General features: G+C 57.5%; 1 protein-coding gene across 2 annotated transcripts in view; it reads right to left on the bottom strand.

Moving 5' to 3' along the window:
- The window catches only part of EIPR1 (EARP complex and GARP complex interacting protein 1), a 66693-nt gene that overhangs the window by 35512 nt on the left and 7490 nt on the right, over positions 1 to 23691 (bottom strand). For both annotated transcript variants that reach the window (XM_052644937.1, XM_052644938.1), the window contains exons 2-3: positions 22101 to 22184; positions 14803 to 14935 (exon numbers count right to left, since the gene is read on the bottom strand). In XM_052644937.1, the coding sequence (XP_052500897.1) occupies positions 14803 to 14935; positions 22101 to 22184 (217 nt within the window). The remainder of the gene's footprint in view (positions 1 to 14802; positions 14936 to 22100; positions 22185 to 23691) is intronic.

The following is a 23691-nucleotide window of genomic DNA, read 5'->3' as shown; positions in this document are numbered from 1 at the left end:
CAGTGCTGAACCCAAACCACTCCTCGTCCAGGCTTCCCAGCGTCCCACCCCTACAATCAGGGCCAAGGCCAGGGTGCTCCTGACACGGGGCATCACGCACACCAGAGGCCCCGGCTGGCACGTCCGACCTCTGCCCCACAGCTGGGTGCGGACGGAAGGAGGCTGCGAGGGCCTGTTCTCCTCAAGCCCTGGACGTGCAGGGCAGGCAGCCGCTGGACGAACAGCCGTGGGATGGACGGACGCGCGCGCCTCCCTCCCCGCTACGTGCCCCACCACCCTGAGAGCTGGGCCTGCCGGGCCCTCCAGAGCCCTTGCCACCAGCCTCCCACCCACACAGCAGCCCGGCCCACTCCCTGGACTCTGGCACGCTGCCCAGCTCAGGCCCTCGGCAGGCCCTGGAGCGGAGTCTCCCAGATCTGTGCACACGCTTGACACACGCACACATGCACACGTGCACACATGCACACGCGCAATGTCCCCTCTCCTGCAGGCGCTCAAACTGCCCCTCGTCATGGGGCAGCCTGCCCCGCGGCCACGCCCGGCCTCGCAGAGCCCAGGCCTCTCTTGCTGCGCCTCCCGACGCTTCCCTCCACAGGGTCTGTGTTTACACGTGCGTGTGAGCCAGTGCCCAATCAAGGTCTAGACCCAGGCCGGCGGGCGGAAACGGCCCAGGACAGAGCTGAGTGGTCATCGTCACGTCACACCAGAGACGCAAAACCTGTCTTTAAACGCAGAAAGATACAAAGCGACGGCCCTTGCAGGGAAGGTGCTTTTGTCACTAACGTGTGGGTGGGGGGGGGGGGGCGGTCAGACTGCGATTGGAAAGCAGATGCTCCCGGGGACCCAGAACACAGTCAAGAGAAAGCCGCCCCTAAGCCACAGTCACAGCAATCCACTCTGCTGACGCTTCTGCGAGTGTTTCCTAAAGGGTGTTAATTCTGACTCGGGCTTCGAGACACCGGCTGCCACCTGGCTGTCTGCGCTGAATTTGGCCCCAGGGTTTGCCCAGGAGGAAGGTGATGGGGACGAGGGCGAAGCAGGCCCAGGGAAGGCGGGGACAGAAAGGGGACAAGACACAGGGCCAGGGCACCCATGTCCCCTGTCCTTCTGTGACCAGCCAGGCAAAAGGCCACTGGACCACATGTGTCTGTTTCTGCCACAAGAGGGACAGAGGAAGCCTGTCTCGTCCCCTCACACTACAGGCCAGGCCAGGAGCTGGGGCTCCAGGGGGAAGCACCCAGGCCTGGGGAACCTCTCCACCCTTGGGGAGCCAGCCCTCCGCTTTCCGGTCAGGATGGAAAAGAGACCTGACCTTCAGCTTCTCTCGAGCTCCTGAGACTCCCCGGCTTCGATGAGCATGCTCGGTGGCTCTGAACCCAGTCTCCACGTCGAGGACTGAGCACCCGCCGGGTGTGAGTGCCAGCACCCGCAGCAGTGGGGACGGCTGGGGCGGGGGGCGCAGCTCGGGGAGAGCTCACGGTCACACCCAGCATCACCACACAGACACTTGGAGGTCAAGAATTCAATTTTTCTGTAATTAGGATTCACATGGAGGCAAAATGGGATGGCATCTTATGTGAGCAGTGCACAGCTCATTACATACCTGAATGCCTTCTCTGTATCTGAGTCTGCTGGGCCCTGAATATTTATCATTTGCAACCTTTCTGCTTTCAAAGGGAAGCTAGGAAAGATAGCTGCTTGCTAAATGCATTATGATATAGGTCAAAATAATACTATAAAAAAGGTATATTTTTAAAAGTTTTACCAGAGTATTTACAATGTAAGTTCCGTTAAAGACAACAGGTTTGAAAATGACCAGCTGCACTCGGGCAGCTTCTGCCAAGACGACAGCCCTAGTGGGGAGAGACGGAAGCAATGCCCATTTGCTCATAACAAATTTCCAGACTCAAAGTCTGCACCCCCACCCAGTTCCTGCACTGAAATCCCAGGCCCCAGTGCTACGGTGTCAGGAGGGGGCCCTTTGGGCGTTATCAGGTCATGAGCGGAGCTGCGTGACGGGGTTGGTGCTCCTGAAAGAGACCGTGCACCCTTTCACCCCAAGGGCACTGTCAGGGGATGACGAAGCTGGTCCTTAATGGCTGGGTTCCACTCGAAGATGATAAATCACCTCCTTCTTAAGCTCGCCTTCTGGGATCAACCTGGCTCCTAGCAACACACGGGGGACTTGATGGAGAGAGGTCTTCTCCCTCCACAGGCAGAGGCGGGCCCTCAGACCCCAAGGAGAACAGGCCCACGCCCTCCACAGGCCTGCACCCTCCACAGGCAGAGGCGGGGGTCCCTGAGACCACGAGAAGAACAGGTCTTCTCCCTCCACAGGCCTGCACCCTCCACAAGCAGAGGCGGGCCCTCAGACCCCAAGGAGAACAGGCCTGCGCTCACGGCTGGCCAAGGGACTCTCCTAAGCAGGCCGCTGGTCGGAGGGAGCGCTCGCCCCTTCCAGCTGGGTCAGCCCATTTCACCCAGGGACTCACGATGCACATGCTGGCCCTTGGGCGAACACAGCTGAACCACATTGGCTCAAACCCAACTCTCAGGAAAGCATTTCTGGTCACATTGTATTGGTTTGAGAGTTCATGTCTAGGTGCGCTAGAGAAGAGTCCCAGGGGACTTTCTCACCCGGCTCTGGAGTCCACACAGCTGCACAAACCCTCCAGAGTGGAAGGGAGGAGAAGGGCCCCTGCAGAGAATATCTGCACGGTGACGGAGGGGGACGCTGCAGCTAGGCGTTCAGAAACTTCTGGGTCCGCAGCAGAGAAATCAGTTCCCCTGAACCCGACCAGCCCTGGAACCGATGCGGGTGCTCGTGGGGTGTCTGGAGGAGGGAGCCCCTCCCTGATGCCCGGCCCCCGCTCAGGGAGCAGGATGGCCCTGCTCTCTCAGGTCACAGGGAGAGCTGATCTTCAAAAGGAAAAAACAGACGTCAACGCGCTGGAAGGATGTGTGGTTTCACGTCACTCACAGCCCGGAACCACTGCAACGCGTGTGGTCAATGGGGAACTGCCATCTCCCAGGCGCCCTCAGAAGGCCCCTCCTCTGAGTCCAGGCCTCCTCCCTCCGCCCTCCTCCCTGCCCCGGGGTTTCCTCTCTGTCCCTTATATTGTCTGTGTGGCCTCTTAGCGCACTGATGGGCCGCAGGAAGTGAGCTCAACAACTGGCCCTGGGTGGAGGAACGGGGAGGAGCGGATGTCCAGGAGGGGCAGGCCTGTGCCTCGGCGGAGTGGTCACTACCAGGAGAGCTGGCGCTGGGCCCACGGCCCATCTCTGACCACCCCCACCAGCCCCTGCCCTAGGCACCACCTCTGCGGGGGTACCGGGTAGCTCCTGTCCTCCCCACCCAACCGCGAGCTCCCGGCAGGGCAGGGTCTCCTCCCAACAGGGCAAGGGGCACATGGTATGCAGGCGGCCGGCACATGGGGCCCTGGGCGGCCCAGTGAGAACGGAAACAGGCTGAGCCTCCACACCACCCCTGCAGACCCGGGGTGGTAACTGGAGGTGACCCAGCACCCGACACAGCGCACAGCCCTCAGGCCTCAGCCACATCCACAAAGCTGCCTCCCTCGATGAAAAGAGATGACTTTAGGACACAGGGGAATGAGTGGGCGCGTCAGTTGTGACGAGAACCGGGCCCCGTCTGGCCGTCGAGGGCAGTGCTGGAAACATACCAGGGACTAGCCCGGCGGCAGCATCGACAGGCAGGCCCACCGCAGTGCCAGGGACCCGCTCCCACCTGGAGGCCACGGCTCTGCGGCCACTCGGCCCCCCACACCCAAAGCCGACGGCTCTGCAGCCCCCACACTGGCGACCCCACTGTCCTCTCACGTGGCCACCTCCGACCCGAGGAGCCTAGGTCACGTGCTGTGTCCCAGCCTGGAAACTGGAAAGGAGGGAAGGGAAACTGGAAACTTGATTTATTTCCATGAGGGGAAACGGTACTAATAACCTAGGAATCTCCCCCAAATATATGAAGAAAATTCAAAACGTGAGTGATCTGCCCTGGGCTCGAGGGAAACCTCCAGACCGGTGAGGGAAACCTCCAGACCGGTGAGGGGAACCAGGGAACCCCGGAAGAGCTCCGCCCTCTGCTGGCTGAGCCCACCGCCCGTCAGGCCACCTGACATAGACGCTGAAAGAGGCAGCCAACAAGGGAGAGACCCGGGCAGACAGCTCCTGCCTGATTTCAGATGGAAGGCTTTTAAATCTCACACAATTACATCAGACCGACTAATGAAGAGTGATCATCATAAAACCCCGTCACTCAAAGCCAACCTGCAGAAACGGCTTTATGGTTTAAGATGGAGACTTTCTGAATGGCCACACTTTCCCTGTTTTTCTAACTGTAACTCGGTAAGGAATGAGTACCGTCCCCAAGCACAGAGGTAAGGACATCGTCTGGAATGGCGAAGTGGCCCCAGGCCGTGGCAGGAAGAGGGCGGGGGCACCTCCTGTAACACGGTGCAGAGGGAGGACCACTTAGGAAACTAAATTCCTATTTTTTAACCAAAGGCAAAATAAAAGACAAAAACCATACAAACACAAGTATACAGGCGTATAGAAGACGACACATCTGATGTCAGCATCCGTCAAGGCAATCTTGAGAGAACCGTTTTTTCACTGAGGAGGGCAGAGAGACCTACATGGAAAGTGTCTGTACTGCTCTAGGAGCAGAGCTGAAACGTCACGTATGTGGAGCAAACAGCAAGAAAACGATACAAAACAGCATCTCCAGAAACATTGCAAATAATCAGATGAGATTTCACAAACTGTTGAAGTAGCCGCGGGAAGGTAAGGAAGGGACAGTGACAGAAAGGAAGGGAAGGCAGAGAAAACAGACAAACAGAACGGCCGCTGCAGCCCCAACGCACGCACAACTCACACACAGACAGCGCGACAGAGAGACTCAGCCGCGCAGTCGCGTCCGACTCTTTACGACCCCACAGGCTGTAGTCCGCCAGGCTCCTCTCTCCATGGAACTCTCCAGGCGAGAATTCTGGAGTTGGTTGCCATTTCCTTATCCAGGGGATCTTCCCAGCCCAGGGATCAAACCCAGGTCACCCCCACTGCGGGCAGACTCTTTACTGACGGAGTCCCCGGGAAAGCCTTGACACACCCTTCACCTAAAACATAAACAGTCTAGACACACCAATTAAAAGAGAGCAGCAGGACGGATTAAACACATACACACGCCCCAACAGTAAGCCGTGAGCAAAACAGCTCACCGCCAAACGCGCAGGACATCCTGGGGGGGGGGAGGGCCTCCCCTGCGCCTCCGGCCCGGGAGAGACGCCTCCGGGGGCCCACACCCCCTTCTCATCGAATGACACCCACGCCGTCTTTAACAGAACAGCAGCAGTGGAGGCAACCCAGCAGAGGATCAGGGAAGACAGAACGCGTCAGCACGGACTCACCTCCGGAGAAGTCTGCTCCCCTGACCTGGACGGCACCGGGAGCTCAGGGAAGCTCTAGGACATTCCGTCTTTAGCAGAGCCCCCATCTCCCACCCCCACCTTTCCCGACACACACAGCCCGGTGCGCGGCGGTGGAGGGAACAGGCTGGCTCAGGACAGACAGACTGTGCCAGGCAGGCAACTGAAAGAATGCTTGAGGAGGAGGGATCAGCATGAAGATCCGCCAGAGAACTGGCAGAGTGCAGCGACCGCGGAGCAGAAGGGCAGCGCGGGGCCGGCTCCCGGAGAGCGCGGGGCCTGGACAGCGCGGGGCAGGTGGAACAGCCCCTTACCGGGCACCCGAAGCCCACAGTTACACTTCTGCTTCACAGACACAGACAAGCCCAGGAGGGACCCTAAGTGCTCCAGGTCAGGGGGAGACAGGGGGCCAGGACAGGCTCCCAGATGCTCTGGGCTGGTGGTGAAGCCAAACGAGAGCCTGCGTCTGTGCTTAAAAAAAAATCTGTTGTAGGAGTCAAATTACAGTGGTCAAGGTGAGACCTGAAGGCCCAAGCTGGGGCCTGGGCAGGAGAGGAGATGGGAGCTGGGGGGGGGGGAGGGGGGCGAGGCCAGGAAGAGTTCAGCACATGCATCTGACCCTCACCCCTCACCCTGGAGTCTTCATCAGCAGGCCCAAGCCTCCCTCAGGCTTCCTCTCACTCCCACCCACCCCCTCAGTCCCAGCAAGACCTTGGGCCACCCCCAAACTGTGCGCCTGACCATGGGCCCGACAGACGCTGGGCCCTTGGTCTGCCGGGCCGTCGTCCTCGGCTCACTGCAGAGAGAGCAGGCGGACGTGGCAGCAGTATTTCACCACCGCCGCTCTGTCAGCCCTTCACTGCTCTAATTTCCCGAGGACCCTGCGCTGCCGTGATCTACAGTCTTTCTGACATTTCACCTTCCGCTGCTGAAAAATCCATCTGGTCCTGACGTGGGCTGCTCTCCCCCACGCGCGGGGGCGTGAGATTGATTCCACTGCTGGTAATACCAGCTGCCACTCAGCCAGCCTTCCGGGGGCTGAGGGAGGCGCAGAGCCCGGCACCCATTGGATGGGAGCTTCTAAAAGCCCCAGCTCATCGCCCCCGTGTGCATCCTTTTACCTTTGTTCTCCATCCTGAGTTCACCTTTTTTTAAAAAAAATAGAGCGCCTGTTAGTCTTCCTGAAATTACACCAGCACACAGAGAAGATTTTTCTCATTTTCAGGTACTTGCACCTTTCTTTAAAGACTACTTTCACAGGGTTTTACGTCTGGCGAGTCACAGGACCACAGAGTGACATGGATGACACTGCCAGCAGGAGCAGGGTTTCCTACGGTCCTCGGGGTCAGGGCCCCCTCCTCCACCCCCTCCCGATCCATCTGGATCTCGTAAAATTGCAGATCTGACCCCGAAACCGCCTAGCTGGGGGGGCTCGGGTGCATCACTCCGGCCGGCCCTTCAGTGGTTGCTAACCCCCAGCCTCCTCCCGGGAAGTCCTGCTCTCGCCGTGGGCCCAGAGCACATGGTGGTCACCGCCCCCGCCCAGCTGTCTACAGATGCATGCACAGCGCCTGCCCCCACCACCCCCTCCAGCACCGCCCAGCCACGCCCCCGCCACTCTTAAGGCCCCGCCCCCTCCAGCCACACCCCCGCCAGGCTTTCCTCCTAGCCTCGCCTCCCGAGGGCAGCCCTCAAGGGCAACGCCCACCCCAGCCAGGCCCCTACCGGGCTCTCAAGGTCACGCCCCTTACCAGCCACGCCCCCTTCCCTTCTAGCCAAGCCTCCCCATGGCAGCGCTCAAGGCCACGCCCTGCCTGGCCATGCTCCCTCCCACATCCCAAACAGTGTCATCAAAATAGAAGGCAGGCCTTCAAGGTCTCACCTCTAGTCAAAACACAACAGCAAAGTGTGTGCAGGGAGGCCTGAGGCGCACCCGATGGGTGGGCTGACTTCTGGAACCCAGGGACATGCCGAGTGATGGAGGCTGGTTACCTACCTTTGGGTCTGAGAACCTAACCAGGATAGAAGCCCTCCCCAAACCTCTTTCCAAACCTCTCACATAAATAAATGAGTCACAAATCCACCGCTCTCAAGGACTGAACTATTTCCCCCCGACCCACAAACTCACGTGCTGAAGCCCTCACCCCAACACCTCAGAATGTGACTGTACAGGCAGACAAGGCCTCTGAAGAGGCGATTCAGATGAGGTCATTAGGGTGGAGCCGATTCGAAAGGACCGGCATCCACATGAGAAAAGGGCTTTGGGACACAGCCAGGCCCAGAGGGACGGCCACATGAGCAGAAGCCACGGGGAGGGCCCTCGGAGGACCCCTGGACCTCAGGCTGCAATTGCTCGCGCACACCTGTGGGTTCTGTCGCGCACACTGGAGCAGATGGAGACTGTGGGCAGGGCAGAGCACCGTGGAAGGAGCCACCTCGAGAAGGTGCAGCCTCACAAAGCCAGGGCAGCTGGCGGCCCCACCTACATCTCCGGGGAGAGGGGGACAGGGTGATGGGGCGGGGCAGGGAAGAACAAGGGTCTTTTACAGTCTTACTGGAAAACTTAATTCAAATTGGGCTTTGTCTAAGCACCCCCTCGTGGCCTGAGACCTGGAGAAAGGACATGGACAAGGTGCACTGATACACGACGGAGCCTGAGACCTGGAGAAAGGACATGGACAAGGTGCACTGATACACGACGGAGCATGAGGCCGTGAGCAGGCGTCCAGCGGCCAGCCCAGGGGACCACATCTTAGTCAGCATCTTCACCAGCAACCTGGGAGGAGCGGTAAACAGCACAGTAATCAAATCTCCAGATGACGCTCAATTTGGAGGTGCTACAGGGAGTCAGTGAGGGCAGAGAAGCGAGGCAGATGGGACCCAAAGAGGTCAGTCAGGAGGGTAAGAAGCAATCCAGGATTCCGTCTCCAAGAAGAGAAGCTAATTAAAAACTTCCCGCATGGTCTGGAGCTCCATCTAACTCCCATCAGATGGCCGCACAAGCACAATGCAGGCGACCCTCGCTGTCTGAACTCACTGTCCCGGCCTTGATACCCAAAATCGGAAACCAGAAGCAGTGAGCCTGGCTGAGATGAACCCGGCAGTCAGAACCCTCCTCACCTGCGGTCCAGAAGTCAGAGCCAGATGGCTGATGGGAAGCTGCTGTATAACACAGGATGCTCTGTGACCCCCAGAGGGCTGGGATGGCTGGGGAGGTTCAAGAGGGAGGGGATGTATGTGTACTTACAGCTGACTCAACGATGCTGTACGGCAGAAGTCAACACAATATTGTAAAGCAGTTATCCTCCAGTTAAAAATAAGAGGCCAACAGAGGCTGTGGTAACATGGTACAGGTCACACAACTCGGTGCTGAGAGGAATAACCCCAGCAGGTCTGGAATATTTGGGCAAGCAACAAAATACTGGGCCTATAAAATATGATCGATTTCTAAAGAGAGATCAAGGCCCTGTGTTAAGATCATTGATCTCATCGGCCTCTAAACGCCAAGATTTGAGCATTATCACAAACATCACTCAAAAGTAGGGACCGTTATGTCTCTGTTCTTGGTGACAAAAACCAACAAGAAAACATCTTTATAACAAGGAGTGTTTACAGAATCCTTGCCCCGGAAACAATGTTCTCCGGGGACAGGGGGAGGCCAGATGTGGGTCAGGAGCTCTGGAATCAGCGACGAATCACCGCAGCAAGGTCCTGCTGGAAGTGCGGTAAAGCAGGGTTAAACCAGGCACCGGGCGCCCCATGCTCCCGGCAGGGCCATCACCACACCAAGGTGCGGAAGCCACCCCAGCGCCCAGCACCGGGCGAGTGGACACAGGAGGCGTGGTGTGGACACAGAGCGGACCCTTACTCAGCCATAAAAAGGAGGCAACCTTCATTAGCAACAACACGGATGAGCCTGGAGGGCACTACGCTTGGTGAGATGAGGCATCATATGAGGACAAACCCTGTATGAACTCACGTCTATGTGAGATCTAGGAGAGAAAAAAAAGAGCCCACAGCTACAGAGAACAGAGCGATGGTCGCCAGAGGTGGTTTGGGGGCTGTGGAGAATTGGGTGAAAGGGGTCAGAAAGTCCAAACTTTCAGTTATGAGATAAATGGGGATGTAACACACAGGATAGCGACCACAGTTACCAACGCATGCTGTGTGCTCAGCCGTGTCTATTCTTGGTGATCAAAGTGTCTCTTTTGCGACCCCACGGACTGTAGCCCACCAGGCTCCTCTGTCCATGGGATTCTCCAGGCAAGAATACTGGAGTGGGTAACCATTCCCAAGACCCAGGGGATCTTCCCAACCCAGGAATTAAACCCGTGTCTCTCGCACCTCCTACACTGGCAGGCAGATTCTTTACCACCGCGGCGCCTGGAAAGCCCACAATTGAGAACACTGTACCGCATATTTGAGTCTGTGGCCACGCCACCCTGAACGCACCTGATCTCATCTGTACTGCGTATCTGAAGGTCGCTGAGAGAGTTTAACTGCATGTGACTCAAATCGTTATGGTGTACACCGGAAACTAACACAAGGTCACATGTCAATTATATCTCAATAAACTGGAAAAACCTCTAATAAACGAACTGCCCACGCCTGGCACCTTAGCATTCAGAGGTAGCTGTCATGCTCACCACATTTCCTCACGTGCAGAACGGGATGGTGCATCGGTAAGAGCCAGCAGCTGTGTGTGACCTGCCCGGCACCCCCCATGAGCCATGGGGTGGGGCTTTGGCCCAAATCTTCCAGGCGAGCACCACACCCCATGTGCCCAGCACCGGCCTCCAGCCAGGCCCTCTAATGGGCCACCCCTCAGCCCTGCACCCCTCGGTCCAGGCTGTGCAGAAGCTCTGCTTCCTCTGTGCAGGCAGGCAAGTGGCGGGTGAGCCGGAGATGGGCGGGTGTGTGTTTCTCTTCGCCAGGGCCACCTTATATTCCTCAATGACGGATAAGCCATTCAGGCGAACAGGCAGCAAAGAAACACGCAGTTTTTTCGGCAAGGAAGAGTTAATCGTATCTACATCCTGAAGGAAACAGCCTTGGAACAAAACAGTAACTTGATCTCAAAATAATATTCCACGTGGCTGGTTTCCCATTTCTCATCAGACACGGTGACCACAGTGAAGGACCTCCACGTGAACCCCAGATGGAAGAGGAGCTGGCGAAACACACACCTAACGTTCACGCAGCACACGCACCCCCCATGCACGGCCCCCACGGAACCGCAAGCCCTCACCCAGGATCCTGCCCCTGCAACATCATCTTTGGGTGATGCTGGTCAGCACACAGCCCTCCCAGTGAGAAGCCCGTCGGATCTGTTAGCCAGAGAGCAAGAGAGCCCAGAAAACCTATAATGTTAAAACGAGGTGCAAATCATTTCCATTTCCTGCCCCGCTGTACTCAGTCTGGGCTGCGGAGGACACCCGGAGCCGGCCCTGTGGGGACCCCCACGTCTGCAGGGCTGGGGTCAGCACAGAGCTCCCGAGGGCTCCCCAGAGACTGCTCTCCCCAGAGAACTTTGACTTCTTTTCAACGTGCTCATCCTCGGCACCTGGATCTGGGGAGAAGACTCACCTCTCGCCTCCTAGCTGAGCACCTACTGCCTGAAGGAAAGGAATTCCCTCTTTCCACATCCCACGCTAAAGAAAATCTCAGAGGAATGTTGAGTTTAAACATAGGAGACCGTGCATGTCTGGAGCCGGAGACACGTGCTGCGCCAGTGTGTGGGCCCCCAGACGGATCAGGCGGCTCTAAACAGGCCCCCTCCTCCCCAGGTGCAACTCTGACCGAAGAGACGCTGTCAGCTGTCAAGGGCACCGCCCGGAACAGTATCCATTGCCAAATGCCAACCCTGTCCCCACCAGACAGGCAACCTTGACCATCGCTCAGCCTTCCTAAGCCTTGGTTTCATCAGTAAAATGGCGCATGGCGAGCGGCCGCTCCTTGAAGTGTTGAAACAGCGGCTGATGCCCAGGGCCACCAGCCTTCATGCCAGCTGCTGCCACTCTTGTGGCCGCTGACAGAGCAGGGGTGGCTCTGCTGGAACAGCTGTCACGAGCTTAAATGCGAGTTATCACTCACCAGACCAGGTCTATAAACCAAATGTGGCAGAATCCATTAAAACCGAGAAAGTAACAGTCTCACAAGGCAGCAGAAACAGAAGCCAAAATAAATAAATGGGACCTAATCAAATTTATAAGTTTTTGCACAACCAAGGAGATGATGAAACAAAAACACAACCTACACGACGGGAGGAAAATATTTACAGACGGTGCAACTGACGACAGCCTGATTTCAAAACCATACAAACAGCTCATACGGCTCAACACCAAAACAGCCCAATCAAACAACGGGCAGAGGGTCTAAACAGACATTTCTGCAAAGAAACCACGCGCTGTGTGCCGTGCTCAGTCACTCAGCCGTGTCCAGCTCTTCTCGACGCCACGGACTGCAGCCCCCCAGGCTCCTCCGTCCACGGGACTCTCCAGGCAAGAACACGGAGTGGGCTGCCCTTTCCTCCTCCAGGCGATCTTCCCGACTCAGACCCAGGGATCGAACCCACATCTCGTATGTCTCCTGCATTGGCGGGCAGGTTCTTTACCACCAGCCCCACCTGGGAAGCGCATACAAAGCCTATACAACGAAGACATACAGATGGCCAACAGGCGCATGAAGAGATGCTCAACATCACTAATTACTGGAGAAATGCAGATTAAAGTTATGTGGTACCACCTCACACCAGTCAGAATGTCCATCATCAAAAAGGTAACATATAATAAATGCCGGAGAGGGTGTGGAGAAAAGGGAACCCTCCTACACTGTTGGTGGGAACGTAAATGGGTGCAGAAGCACGGAGAACAGTAAGGAGGAGGTTCCCCAAAACACTAGAACTAGAATTGTCACATGATCCAGGAATCCCACTCCTAAGAAGATATCTGGGGAAAGAAAAAACCTCTTTATTCAAAAAGATATATGCACGTCAATGTTCATCACAGCACTATTTACAATCGCTAAGACAAGAAAGAATCCAGGTGTCCGTCAACAGATGAACCGATGAAGAGCAGCTGGCACGTATATGTGAGGGGAGACCACTCGGCCATGAAAAGAATGAAGTGATGGCGTCCGCAGCAGCACGGGTGGGCCTGGAGACCGCCCGCTAAGCGAGGGAAGCCAGAGACACGTGTCACAGGACATCACCTACGTGCGGAAGCTGAAACCGGATGCAGATGAGCTCACTTACAAAACAGAGGCAGGCTCACAGACACAGGAAAAAATACAGATGGCTGTCAAAGGGGAAAAGGTGGGAAGGGATGAATCAGGGATTTGGAATTAGCAGACACAAGCTACTATATGTACAATACACAAGGTCCCACTGTACAGCACAGAGAACTATATTTTCAGTATCTGTTGTCATAAACCATAATGGAAAAGAATATGCAAAAGAATAAGTACATATACATGTATAACTGAATCACTTTGCGGCACACCAGAAACTAACACGTTGTAAAGCAACTATAATTCAAAAAACAATTTTAAAAATAAGACCATAAAGCCTGCACAGCCTCTGCTCCTGCTGGGGACCTAGAAACTGGCAAATGTGCTAAGTTATACCACGGTTCGTTTCGGTGCTTACAAGGAGGAGGAAGAACTCCAGCCTCTGAAGCCCACACGGAACCTCTCGGAGTGATAAAAGGACACACTTCCTGCCCATAGCTGCACCCACTCCACACGGCATGTCACTGAGGGAGAAGTGAAAGGTTTCAGGCCTAAGAAGTGCCTCGCTGCACCAGCCAGGGCACTGGGACCCCCTGGGTCACCTTCACCCCTCAGAGGAGCCCGCTTGGGCCTGGGGCGCTGCTGAGGCCCTGATCACCCCCACTGGTGCGGACAGGGCAGGATGCTCGACCGAAGGCCGAGGGAAGAGGAGGCCGTCTCTGCAGGGACACCCACCAACCCGTCGCCTGGAGACGGTGGCCGGACCTGGAGGCCGCCTGCAGGGAGGGGGGCCGGGGAGGGAAGGGCGGGTCATCGCCAAGCACTTCCAGCAACACAAGAAGCCTCAGTCCCCTAAACAGAGCCCCCACCTAAGGCTGCGCCGGGCCGCCCCTGAGCCAGGCAGAGAGCCGTCCTGCAGACCAGCCTGCGTCTGCCTGCCAGACGTGGGGACCCGTCTGAGGGACCCCGTGAGTCCAGGGGTCAGCAGATGCACGTGCTTTGCCTCCCCTTTGGAAGCACGACGCTCACTGGACACGACACATGACACTTTGGTTACTGAGAAGCGAACGTGGCTGATGCGGTGACCCCCAGCACCCCGTGCCCGGCCCTGAACCCAGGAGCCCCGAGCAAGCTGCACATGGAAGAGGGTCCCAGGGGATTACTGCTGACACGGCTCCCCCTCCGGCACCCGGGCAGTGAGCACACAGTTCCCCACTCACACGGGCCAGCTGAAGTCAGAATCAGCTCCTATCGAAAGCGTGTGCTGTGGTTCCAGCCTCCTCTCTTGGGCTCTGGACTATAATAACCGCTTATTACAGTCTCTCTCTACCCGCAGTATCACAGCTTCTCTCTGAAGCAGCACTTCCCTGAGTACACAGCTTAGGGACCACACACCCACCCCTCCACAGGCAGTCAGAACCCCGGGGACACTCACTCTCACTGTTGCAGGCCGTCCGCAGGCACCCAGACCCCAAGAGACACTCACTCTTGTAACAAGTGGTCCACGGGCACCCAGACCCCCAGGGACACTCACTTCACTGTAGCAGGTGGTCCGCGGGCACCCAGACCCCCAGGGACACTCACTTCACTGTAGCAGACCGTCTGCAGGTACCCAGACCCCAAGGGACACTCACTCTTGTAACAAGTGGTCCGCGGGCACCCAGACCCCCGGGGACACTCACTCACTGTAGCAGGCGGTCCGCGGGCACCCAGACCCCCGGGGATACTCACTATTGTTGTAGCAGGCCGTCCGCAGGCACCCAGACCCCAAGGGACACTTACTCTTGTAACAAGTGGTCCACGGGCACCCAGACCCCCGGGGATACTCACTATTGTTGTAGCAGGCCGTCCGCAGTCACCCAGACCCCAAGGGACACTCACTCTTGTAACAAGTGGTCCACGGGCACCCAGCCCCCGGGCACACTCACCCTGGCTGTAGCAGGCGGCCCACAGCCACCCAGACCCCCGGGCACACTCACTTCACTGTAGCAGGCTGCCCGCGGGCACCCAGGCCCCCGGGCACACTCACCCTGGCTGTAGCAGGCCGCCCGCGGGCACCCAGGCCCCCGGGCACACTCACCCTGGCTGTAGCAGGCCGCCCGCGGGCACCCAGGCCCCCGGGCACACTCACCCTGGCTGTAGCAGGTGGCCAGCACGCCTCTGTCTGCCGGGCTGGCACTGATGTGCCAGATCTCCCCCGCCTGATGCAGGAGCACAGTTTTATTGATGATGTTGTTCTCGTCGTCAAAGTCTATGACGTGGACCTACAGACACAAGGAAAGAGCCGGTCAGAAGCTCACACACTTCCCACTCACCTTCACAGACCACAGAGACTGTCAGGAGAACCGAGCGCACCCTAGACACCGTTGCCAGCTCCGTTCTGTGCTAAAAGCATTTACTTCTACACATGCGTCTGATTCTATGCCTCTCAAAAAACAAGTGTGGAATCCCTGCCAAGGATTAAGCCTGGGAGCGGAGGACCCTGCCCCCGCCACGCCCAGCCCTCCAAATGAGACACGGAAGGCTCTGCCCCCGCCCCGCACGGGGCACAGCCAGGCCACGACCGGCGTCAGGGCCAGAGCCTCCAAGAAGGGGCCGCCCGCTGCGACCGTCCCAGGCCTGCGGCTCGGCTGAGCGGGGCAGGGCGCTGCTGCCTGCCGAGGACCAGGCTTAGCCCCGACCGGGCCCCTCCGCAGTAGACACAACTCATGTTGGAAGCACCGAAGATGGAAGGGGTGAGAGAGCGCTGCATGTCAGGTCAGCACCGCTTAAAATGCTTCCTAAGGGCAAGGCCGACAGCCGTCGACGCCTCTGATCATGCGGCAGTGACGACAGCGTCGTGTTTCAGCCACTAAATGAAAAGTTAAACATGCTGGTGCCACGCTCTTCCGGGTAATTTCTAGAGGAATGAAAATGATGTTCACATTCACTCTCTTAACAATACTGGGGAAAATAAAGTCTACAGGTTTTAAATCAATTTATACTGATAATCATGGGTCTGCACAAAGACCTATATCCAAGCAGGAATGTTCGCTGTGGCACTGACTGTCATAGGGAGACACAGAAGCCACATACGTGCCTAGCAACGGGGACCTGTTCAGGTGAACCGACTGTAACACAGCACTGTGAAGCCAGCTTCTCTTCTCTGGACACCATTCAGTGCCGGGAGGAGGGTTCATAACACGGACAAGGGGGAAAGGGAAAGTCCCTCAGTCATGTCCGACTCTTCGCAGCCCCACCGACTATACAGTCCATGGGATTCTCCAGGCGAGAGTACTGGAGAGGAGCCTTTCCCTCCTCCAGGGGGTCTTCCAATCCAGGGATCGAACCCAGGTCTCCCTCATTGCAGGCGGATTCTTTACCAGCTGAGCCACCAGGGAAGCCCAGGAATCGTGGAGAGGGCAGCCTATCCCTTCTCCAGCAGATCTTCCCGACCCAGGAATCAAACAAGGGTCTCCTGCACTGCAGGCGGATTCTTTACCAGCTGAGCCAGCAGGGAAGCCCAGGAACACTGGAGAGGGCAGCCTATCCCTTCTCCAGGGGACAGAAGGAAGAAGAACCGGTAAAAGAGCCACGCAAACGCTCCAGGTGCTTTTTGCTAAAAAGTAAGCACGTCCCAGGGAAAGAATCAGAAAGTGACTGGTTACCTTTGGGTGATGAAATTATAGAGGCTTTTCCTTTACTTCTTTGTGGTTTGGCTTTATTTTTAAATTTTTTTCAAGCACTGTTTTACAGTCAGAACAAACACTAAAATGCTATTTTAAAACACGTTTCCATGACACCCGAAGCACCTCCCCCTGCTGGCCCAGGGCCTCTGGCTGTGTCCTTGGCTGCTTCCCTTGTATCACGTTCTCACATGGAATCGTTCCCCTGTGCCTCGAGGGCTGGCCTGGGCAGAACTCAAAGCCCACCACTGCCCCCTACAGCCTGTGCGACCCGAGCTGCAGTGTCCCCGAGTGCGATGACCGCGCAGGGACAAAGGTCCCGGTGTTGCTGGGACCACGCAGCCCGGCAGAGGCAGAGGCTGGGGGCAGTGAGGAGGTTAAACACCAGCAACACAGTTGTTAATCTTTGAACCTATTTTCAGTCCGTTTCTCCAGCAGTCATAGGCCAATGTAGTTTTCACAGTGCGTTTGGGAATACTCCGGGTGGAGAGCTTCTACATAAAGTTCATAACAGTCACAGTCACATGGGAACCCAGACTAAACGGCAACACACAAAACCAGCAACAATTTCTGTGTTGTAAGAGTGAGCAAGAAGCTTCTTTCTAAGTATCTGACACGTTTCCTCCTTATCAGAAAATCCGTGAGCGCTGAGAAAAGGATGCGCTGAGCTGTACTCCTCAGCCGGGAGCACCGTCAGGACCCCCGCGTCGGGAGCACGGGAGCGCTGGTTTCCGGGTCCTCCTTTGGGGCCGTGGACCCGGGGGCGCGCACACCCTCCCCTGCACATGGGCTGCTCCTGGCTGGGGAACCGTCCTTCCAGCCTGACCCCTTCCCGCACTTCCCGCTGCCGCAGAGTCCCCGCACCCGCCTGGGGCAGGCTCCTTTTTCGTAGGGCGTCCAGCCAGGCTCTGGCCCGTGGTCCGCGCGGGTCTTCCTCCGCTCGTCCCCTAGGCGCTCGGCGGGGAAACGCCAGCCTCCGCCCTCCATGGCAGGGGTGGGGAGGAGTCCACCACCCCCAGGCCCACGTCTCCTAATCTGACACTCTAGTAATGTGCCCTTTAAGCTTCAGAGTCCAGGCTCTTTCCACACGTCCTCGCCCACAGCAGGCTCACGGACTGGGCCCCAGGACACGTCCTCCATCAGGCACGCTCAGGCAGGGCAGGGGGCGTCAGCACCACAGACAAGCAGGGGTCAAAGGAATGGCGACTGATACGCCGCAGGCACGTGAGCTGTTTGTGCCACGCTGGCTCCTCTAATCCTGAAAAGAGCTCGGTGGTGACAGGATGATCTATCATTACTAGCCACGGTTACAGGGGAAGAAACCAGGGCTGACAAAGTTGGAGCAGTGAGGCTCGTCCCAGAGCATGCGCCGTGGACCCCCCACGCCACAACGCTGGGCTCTGCACCACAGCAGGTCAGCGGAGGACCAGGCAGCTCCGCATCCCAGGAGAGAGGCTGTGACCCAGCTGCCTACGCCCAGGGCACCGCCACGTGCGCCGCTCACGTCACGTGCACACGCATTGACACGAGCAGTTGCAGGCCAGTTACAAAAACAAGTTACATCATGGAGAAAACACTACGGTTACAGTGAGGGCAAAAATGACCAGTATGAGGAAGACAGTAATTCCCGTTGGCTCCGAGGGGGGAACACAGGTGCTCGGCTGGGGTGCAAGTGTTACTTGAGGTCTTCACGCCCCTGCTGAGCTTTTAAAATGCTTTTAATTGCTTGGAATGAAGCGCAAGGGCTTCCCTGGCGGCTCAGCTGGTGAAGAATCCGACTACAACGCGGGAGACCTGGGTTCGATCCTTGGGTTGGGAAGATCTGCTGGAGAAGGGAACGGCTACGCACGCCAGTATTCTGGCCTGGAGAATTCCATGGACTGTATAGTCCACGGGGTCGCAAAGAGTCGGACACGACTGAGTGACTTTGACTTTCAATGAAGCTCAAACTCATATTTTGACTTACCATTATTAAAATTTTACCGTTGGACTTAGCTGTGCAGAGCTAAGGGCATAGATAACACTCTGTAAGGGTTTAGGAGCCTGGGTTTTCAAACTTCCTAGGAAGCCTGTGAAGGTGCTGTTAATCGAGGCCGCTTGAGTTCTCACAGATTCGGGGCTCAGAGAAAGCGGCCCCTGTCCTGAAAGTGAGCACGTGACCCCAGGCCGATGCACCCTGTCCATTTCATCTCTCACGGAACTCGGTAAACTCGAAAATTCAGAGGCAAAAAAAAATGTGGCAAAACTGGAAACTAAAAAGCGAAAGCTCCCCCCTAGGAAATGTGAAGCATCGGCATCTTCCCGTGGAAGTCCTCCCGGCACCGACCGCGGCCCTCCACAGGGCCGCAGGGCAAGAAGCTTCGGCTCAGCCGCCCCCAGCAGGCGCCACGGCCTCCCCGCCGGCACGCCCTGCCTCTCGTCCGGATCCAAAGCCAGCTGTGCAGGCTGCAGCTCGGGAAGGCAACTCCTCAGGCAGGCAGGCTCGTGCCACGGTGATTCCAGGCGCTGCGCCCACGGCTCCTCGTGGCTCCCAGCTGAAGGTCTGGAGCCGCCCAGCCCCAGCAGGGCCACTGGGGCTCTTATGCAGCGGCGCCTGCTCACTTCATGTCTCTGTCACTTGCTGGGGATTCTCACAACATCTCAACCCTTCTACCAGCCAGGAGATTACCCTTACGAGGCTCCATCCTTACGGCCCCAGTGCCTTCCAGAGGGGCCCCTCCTGCCGCTGTCATGTCGGGGTTGGCTCCCATGTGCGGGTTTGGGGGGAGGACACAGCATTCAGCCCACAGCAAGGGGACATGTGGTCAGGGGCCAGGGAAAAGCTGGGGCGCGAGCAGGTCAGTGGGACAATCGGCCAGCTCACTCCTCGTGACCACACGTACACCTATAAGCTAGAAACACACGCAGCAGAACTACTTCAAAAAGGACACACAGGACGCGATCAATACGGTGAGACCAGAGCTCTCAGACCACAAAGAGGGGAGCGATTCCTGAGAGTGAGATGGGAGGACGGGGGGCGGGGGTGGGGGCAAGTGCACGTGGGGTGGGTTTGAGGCGCAGACCTGAAAGGGCCTCATGGAGATCCCGCAGCAGTCAGCCTGGCCGCTCCTCAATGGGACAAGCAATGTGCAGGCGGCCTCTGCAGGGAAAGCCCAGTGCAGAAGCAAATAAACCCCCATGCTGCAAAAGCCCAGCTCCCAACCAGAGGAGCACCTCCCCCCCGGGAGAAGGGGAGCCCACAACAGAGGAGGCTCCAGGACGGCCTGACCAGCTCTGACCACAGGCAGGGCCCCGGGCAACAGAAAAAGCACAGAGAATAAATCAGCTCATCAGACAGAGAGGCCAGCATCTGTGACAGCTCCTGAAATTTTCAGGAAAAAGAGCTGAGCTGAATTAAGAGCGTGGACTCCGGCCCCGGGCACTTCCCCGGGAATCGCCGGCTGCTGGGAGGCGCTGATGGCCTGAGGCGAAGCCCAGGGCCAGAGACCCTCCAGCAGCCCCCTTTCCCAGCAAGGGCCCAGCCTGGGCAGGGGCGGGGGGCTTCCAGGCAGGCTGGGGGGTCACGCAATGCCACTGTCACTGTCACAGCTGCAGGGCAGGGGGGCTTGGCCCTGGGGCCGCCTGGAAAGCAAACCTCAGCAGCCCGAGTATCACAGTGCCGGCACGCGCGGGGCGGGGGAGACGGGGTGCTTAGTGGCCACCTCGCCACAGTCCAGCCGGGCCCCTGGGAGGAACCACGCAGCTACTCAGGGCCAAGTCTTCTGTTTGGAGATAGGGCCAGGGCACCTGCCCACCCCACACACCCCCGGGACCTGTCCAGTCCCCGTTCCCCCAGCGTCTGCCTTTGCCTCTCATCAGCTTGAGGCTGCAGGCGGCTGCGAGCGCTCCCAGGAGGGGGATGCACGCAGCACTCACACAGGGACACTCGAGACTCGCTGGGTGGAGAGGACACAGAGGGAGGCCCGGACGCCCTCGCTGCGGGAAGCAGGGCAGCACGGGGAAGGGGACAGGGACACTCGGGGAGGGGGGCTCGTCATCTTAAAACACACGTGGCTCAACCCTTGGTTGGCAAACTCACACGTGGCCAGAAAAAAACAAATAAAAACTGATATTCCACCGGAAAGGTCAATGGTACAGGCCCGAACTGAGTGGAACTAAAAAGCAAGTAGCTGGGGAGAAGGCAGCTGGTCGTGCACCGGCTCTGTGCCCGAGCCTCAGCGCTCCCACCACACGCTGCACTGGTCCTTCCAGAGGAGGCAGTGCCTCCCCACTGGCACTGGGTGCCTTCCTCCCCCCAGCCCCCCAGCAGCACCCCAGGCTCTTGCCTCTGGGACGGCCACAGCTAACTCATTTTCTAAGTAAATCAGTCCCATCTGACATCTTCCAGGAGAAAAGCAACACCAACACAAACTCAGAAAACCAGAAATTATAAGGAAACAACTTACATCATACTCACATTCCCCGAAGGCAACCATGGCACCGGGTTTGGGCCCTTTTGACCTATTTCTAGTCTTTATTCTATGCAGAGATGCAATTTTGTACTTTATATACCTTTTTTATATAAAGGTACAGTTGACAGAACATTAGCTTCAGGCATACAATGGAGTGATTTGATATTTGTATATATTGCAATTTTTTTTATTTACATACTAGTGATCACACACTACATACGATCTTAACATCTAAGAATCACTTAAGAATTTTTCTGCTGTGATGCTTCTGAGGAGACTCAGCTTTCATAAGCCTCAGCTTTCATGCATGCAGTGAGTGAACACCATCCTGAAAGGAAGGAGATTCAGCCAGGATAACCACGTGGCTCTCCCATCACAACTGGAACGTCCTACTCTGCAATCTAACCTTTGCACAGTGTGAATGCCTCCCGTTTTCTCCCCACCCTCTGTACCGTCCCAATAATGCTCCTTGTAGGTAAAGCTTGCTCGATGTTTTCGGTGTATGGAATACAGGTTAAATACCGTGAACATTTACGTGTGAAGCTCTAGACGGGTATCGCCAAATGACCTCTCAGTGACCGTGCCAACAGGAAGTCGTGCGTCCGCACAAGAGTGGGTTCACCACGCCCATCCGCACCAGACAGTCCCGCAAGGCGATTGACACCAGCCCCCGCGGGCGGGGCTACGGAGGCGCGCTCCCCCAGGGTTGAGGCGGGTGAGTCTCCGCAACATCCCCGCACCTCCCTCCATGGCTCCGCCGCCACTGGAGGACAAGGAAGATGAAGTCCGGCGAGGTTGGTCCATTCGTTCAAGGCCAGACAGATGAGGTCTGGCCGAGGCCAAGCTGAAAACCCGACCTCGTGAGATCCCAATATTCTTTCTATCCTAGAGACACGGGCCACAGCCTGTCTCTCTCCCTGGATCGAGCATCAGCGACGGCCTAGACTCCACGTTGAGACGGGATTATGGCCTCGTCCAGCCTCAGCTAGAAAGTGCCGTGAGCCATCAAACCAGTCCTCCACAGGCCGGGGTCAAGGGGTGACACCGACCAGGTACCCTGGTGCCCTCGACCACGTGCGCGGGGACCCCGATGCAGCCACAAAGCGCCACACTAGGGCTGCGATGCTGCAGAGAACGCTTAAATTCCCTCATCCAGTCGCTTCGTACAGGTGGCTATGTAAATCCCAGTGAAAGCTCTGTTGTTTGCGTGGCATTAATTCTCATGTGCGGCTTGAAAAATCAAGAACAAAATGGCTATAAAACTAAGAACAGGCTTGGTAATTAACATGTATCCATTTGTCAGAAACACTTACCTGATTATCATACTTGAGAGACTGCGTCCCAACCAAAAACCGGATGGCGTCTGTCTCCGCGGTCTGAGGAGTGAGGGCCCGCGCCTGCAGGGGGAAGGAGAGGGCACACGTGGTTGGAGGCGGATGGACAGACCACGCAGGCCGCCACCGCCTCCACCACTGCTGGGGGAGCCCCGGGGGCAGAGGGTCCTCCAGGCAGCTTAGAAACGTGCAGGAGAAGCCCTCGACTCTTGTACAATCTGTGACCCAGCTGCGCTTCCGAAGGATCTGGAAACAACTGTAATTGGACACAAAAATTAAACAGTAAAGATATAAACCGTTTTTAACAAAATTATTTAAGTCATCGACTGGTTTAACAAACTATTCTTCAATAACAGAGCAGAAGATGGCTCCCACTGAGGGCAAAGCAGGGGGTTTGAGCCAAGTCTCCTGCAGAGCCAACTGGAAAAACTCAATTCAAAACCCTGAGCTTGTTTAAAGGCTTCAGGAAGCTGCCACAGGCGTGACCTGCAAGGTCCAGCAGAGGAGGAAGCTGGGGGCGGGGCTGACCGCCTGCCCACGTTCACCTGGGCTTCGCCCCACCCTCCTCAGACTTCCGGAAGCCCTGTAAGGGCAGGAAGGGGCGTGAAGAGTCTACAATCCCAAAGCGCCCGGGGAACACCACCTCCGAGGTGGGGAAGGTCGACGCTGAGAGAAGATGCTGAGGAAGACGCTGGCGGCCAGGCCCCAAGCAACGCGGGGACCCTGCCGGAACCGCCGGAGGGGGCAGCCAGAACACGGGTCGCCCCCCCACAGGCCAGGGCGCCAGCTAGAGCAGGGCGGGGACCTCCTGGCATCTCAGGAGGTGGCCGGAGCTCCGTGGGGGCAGAGCAGGGGGCTGCCCTGGGGGCCCCCAGGGGAAACGAGCGCTGCAACACCCGGAGCCGCGAGCATGTGTCAGCCTGGGCCAGGTCGGGCTGCCTCCGCCTGCAGAGCCCACAGCAGGAGGACTCAGCACTGGAGCTCCGCAAGGAGGACCGCAGGGAGACAAGGGAAAAGGCTTCAGGAGGTGCAGACGCCAGGCAGACGGGCCACGGCAGGGCCAGAACCCACAATCAGACACAAGGACACTCACAAAACTGGACAGCAATCACCTCCTCAAACGAGAGGGAGAACAGACCGGAGAGGCTCGGCAAGGCCGCCGGGACAGCTGAACCCAAGCCGGCGTGGCGCGGGGGACCGCGAACCAGACCCCGTGCCGTGCAAGGACAGAAACCCCGGAAGAGGAACTCACGCAGCCTCTGAAGACGCCGCAGGTCTATGAGATGGAACTGTGAGACGGCTGGCCCTGAGCCTCGGTTCATCAGGTTAAAGGCAGCGAGCGTCCCTGTGCGTCGGTTTGGAAGCAGCAGGTCCACTGGCGGATTGACGGCGATTACCGTTAAGCCCTACAATATCAGCCTACAAAACGAGGGCGAGGGCGCCCGACCACGGCCATCTTGGGCAGTTGCTCTTCACTGTGGTAACAGAAACACAGGAACGTAGGCACCGGCTCAAAAGCACGCAGGACAAGGGAAGGGAAACTCCGGGGAGAGAAACCTGGCGCTGTGAG

The sequence above is a fragment of the Budorcas taxicolor genome, chromosome 8, assembly GCF_023091745.1.
Source record: "Budorcas taxicolor isolate Tak-1 chromosome 8, Takin1.1, whole genome shotgun sequence".
NCBI classification, from domain to species: Eukaryota; Metazoa; Chordata; class Mammalia; order Artiodactyla; family Bovidae; genus Budorcas; species Budorcas taxicolor.
Note: the sequence above shows the minus strand (reverse complement) of the source record. Positions and strands in the feature narration are given on the sequence as shown.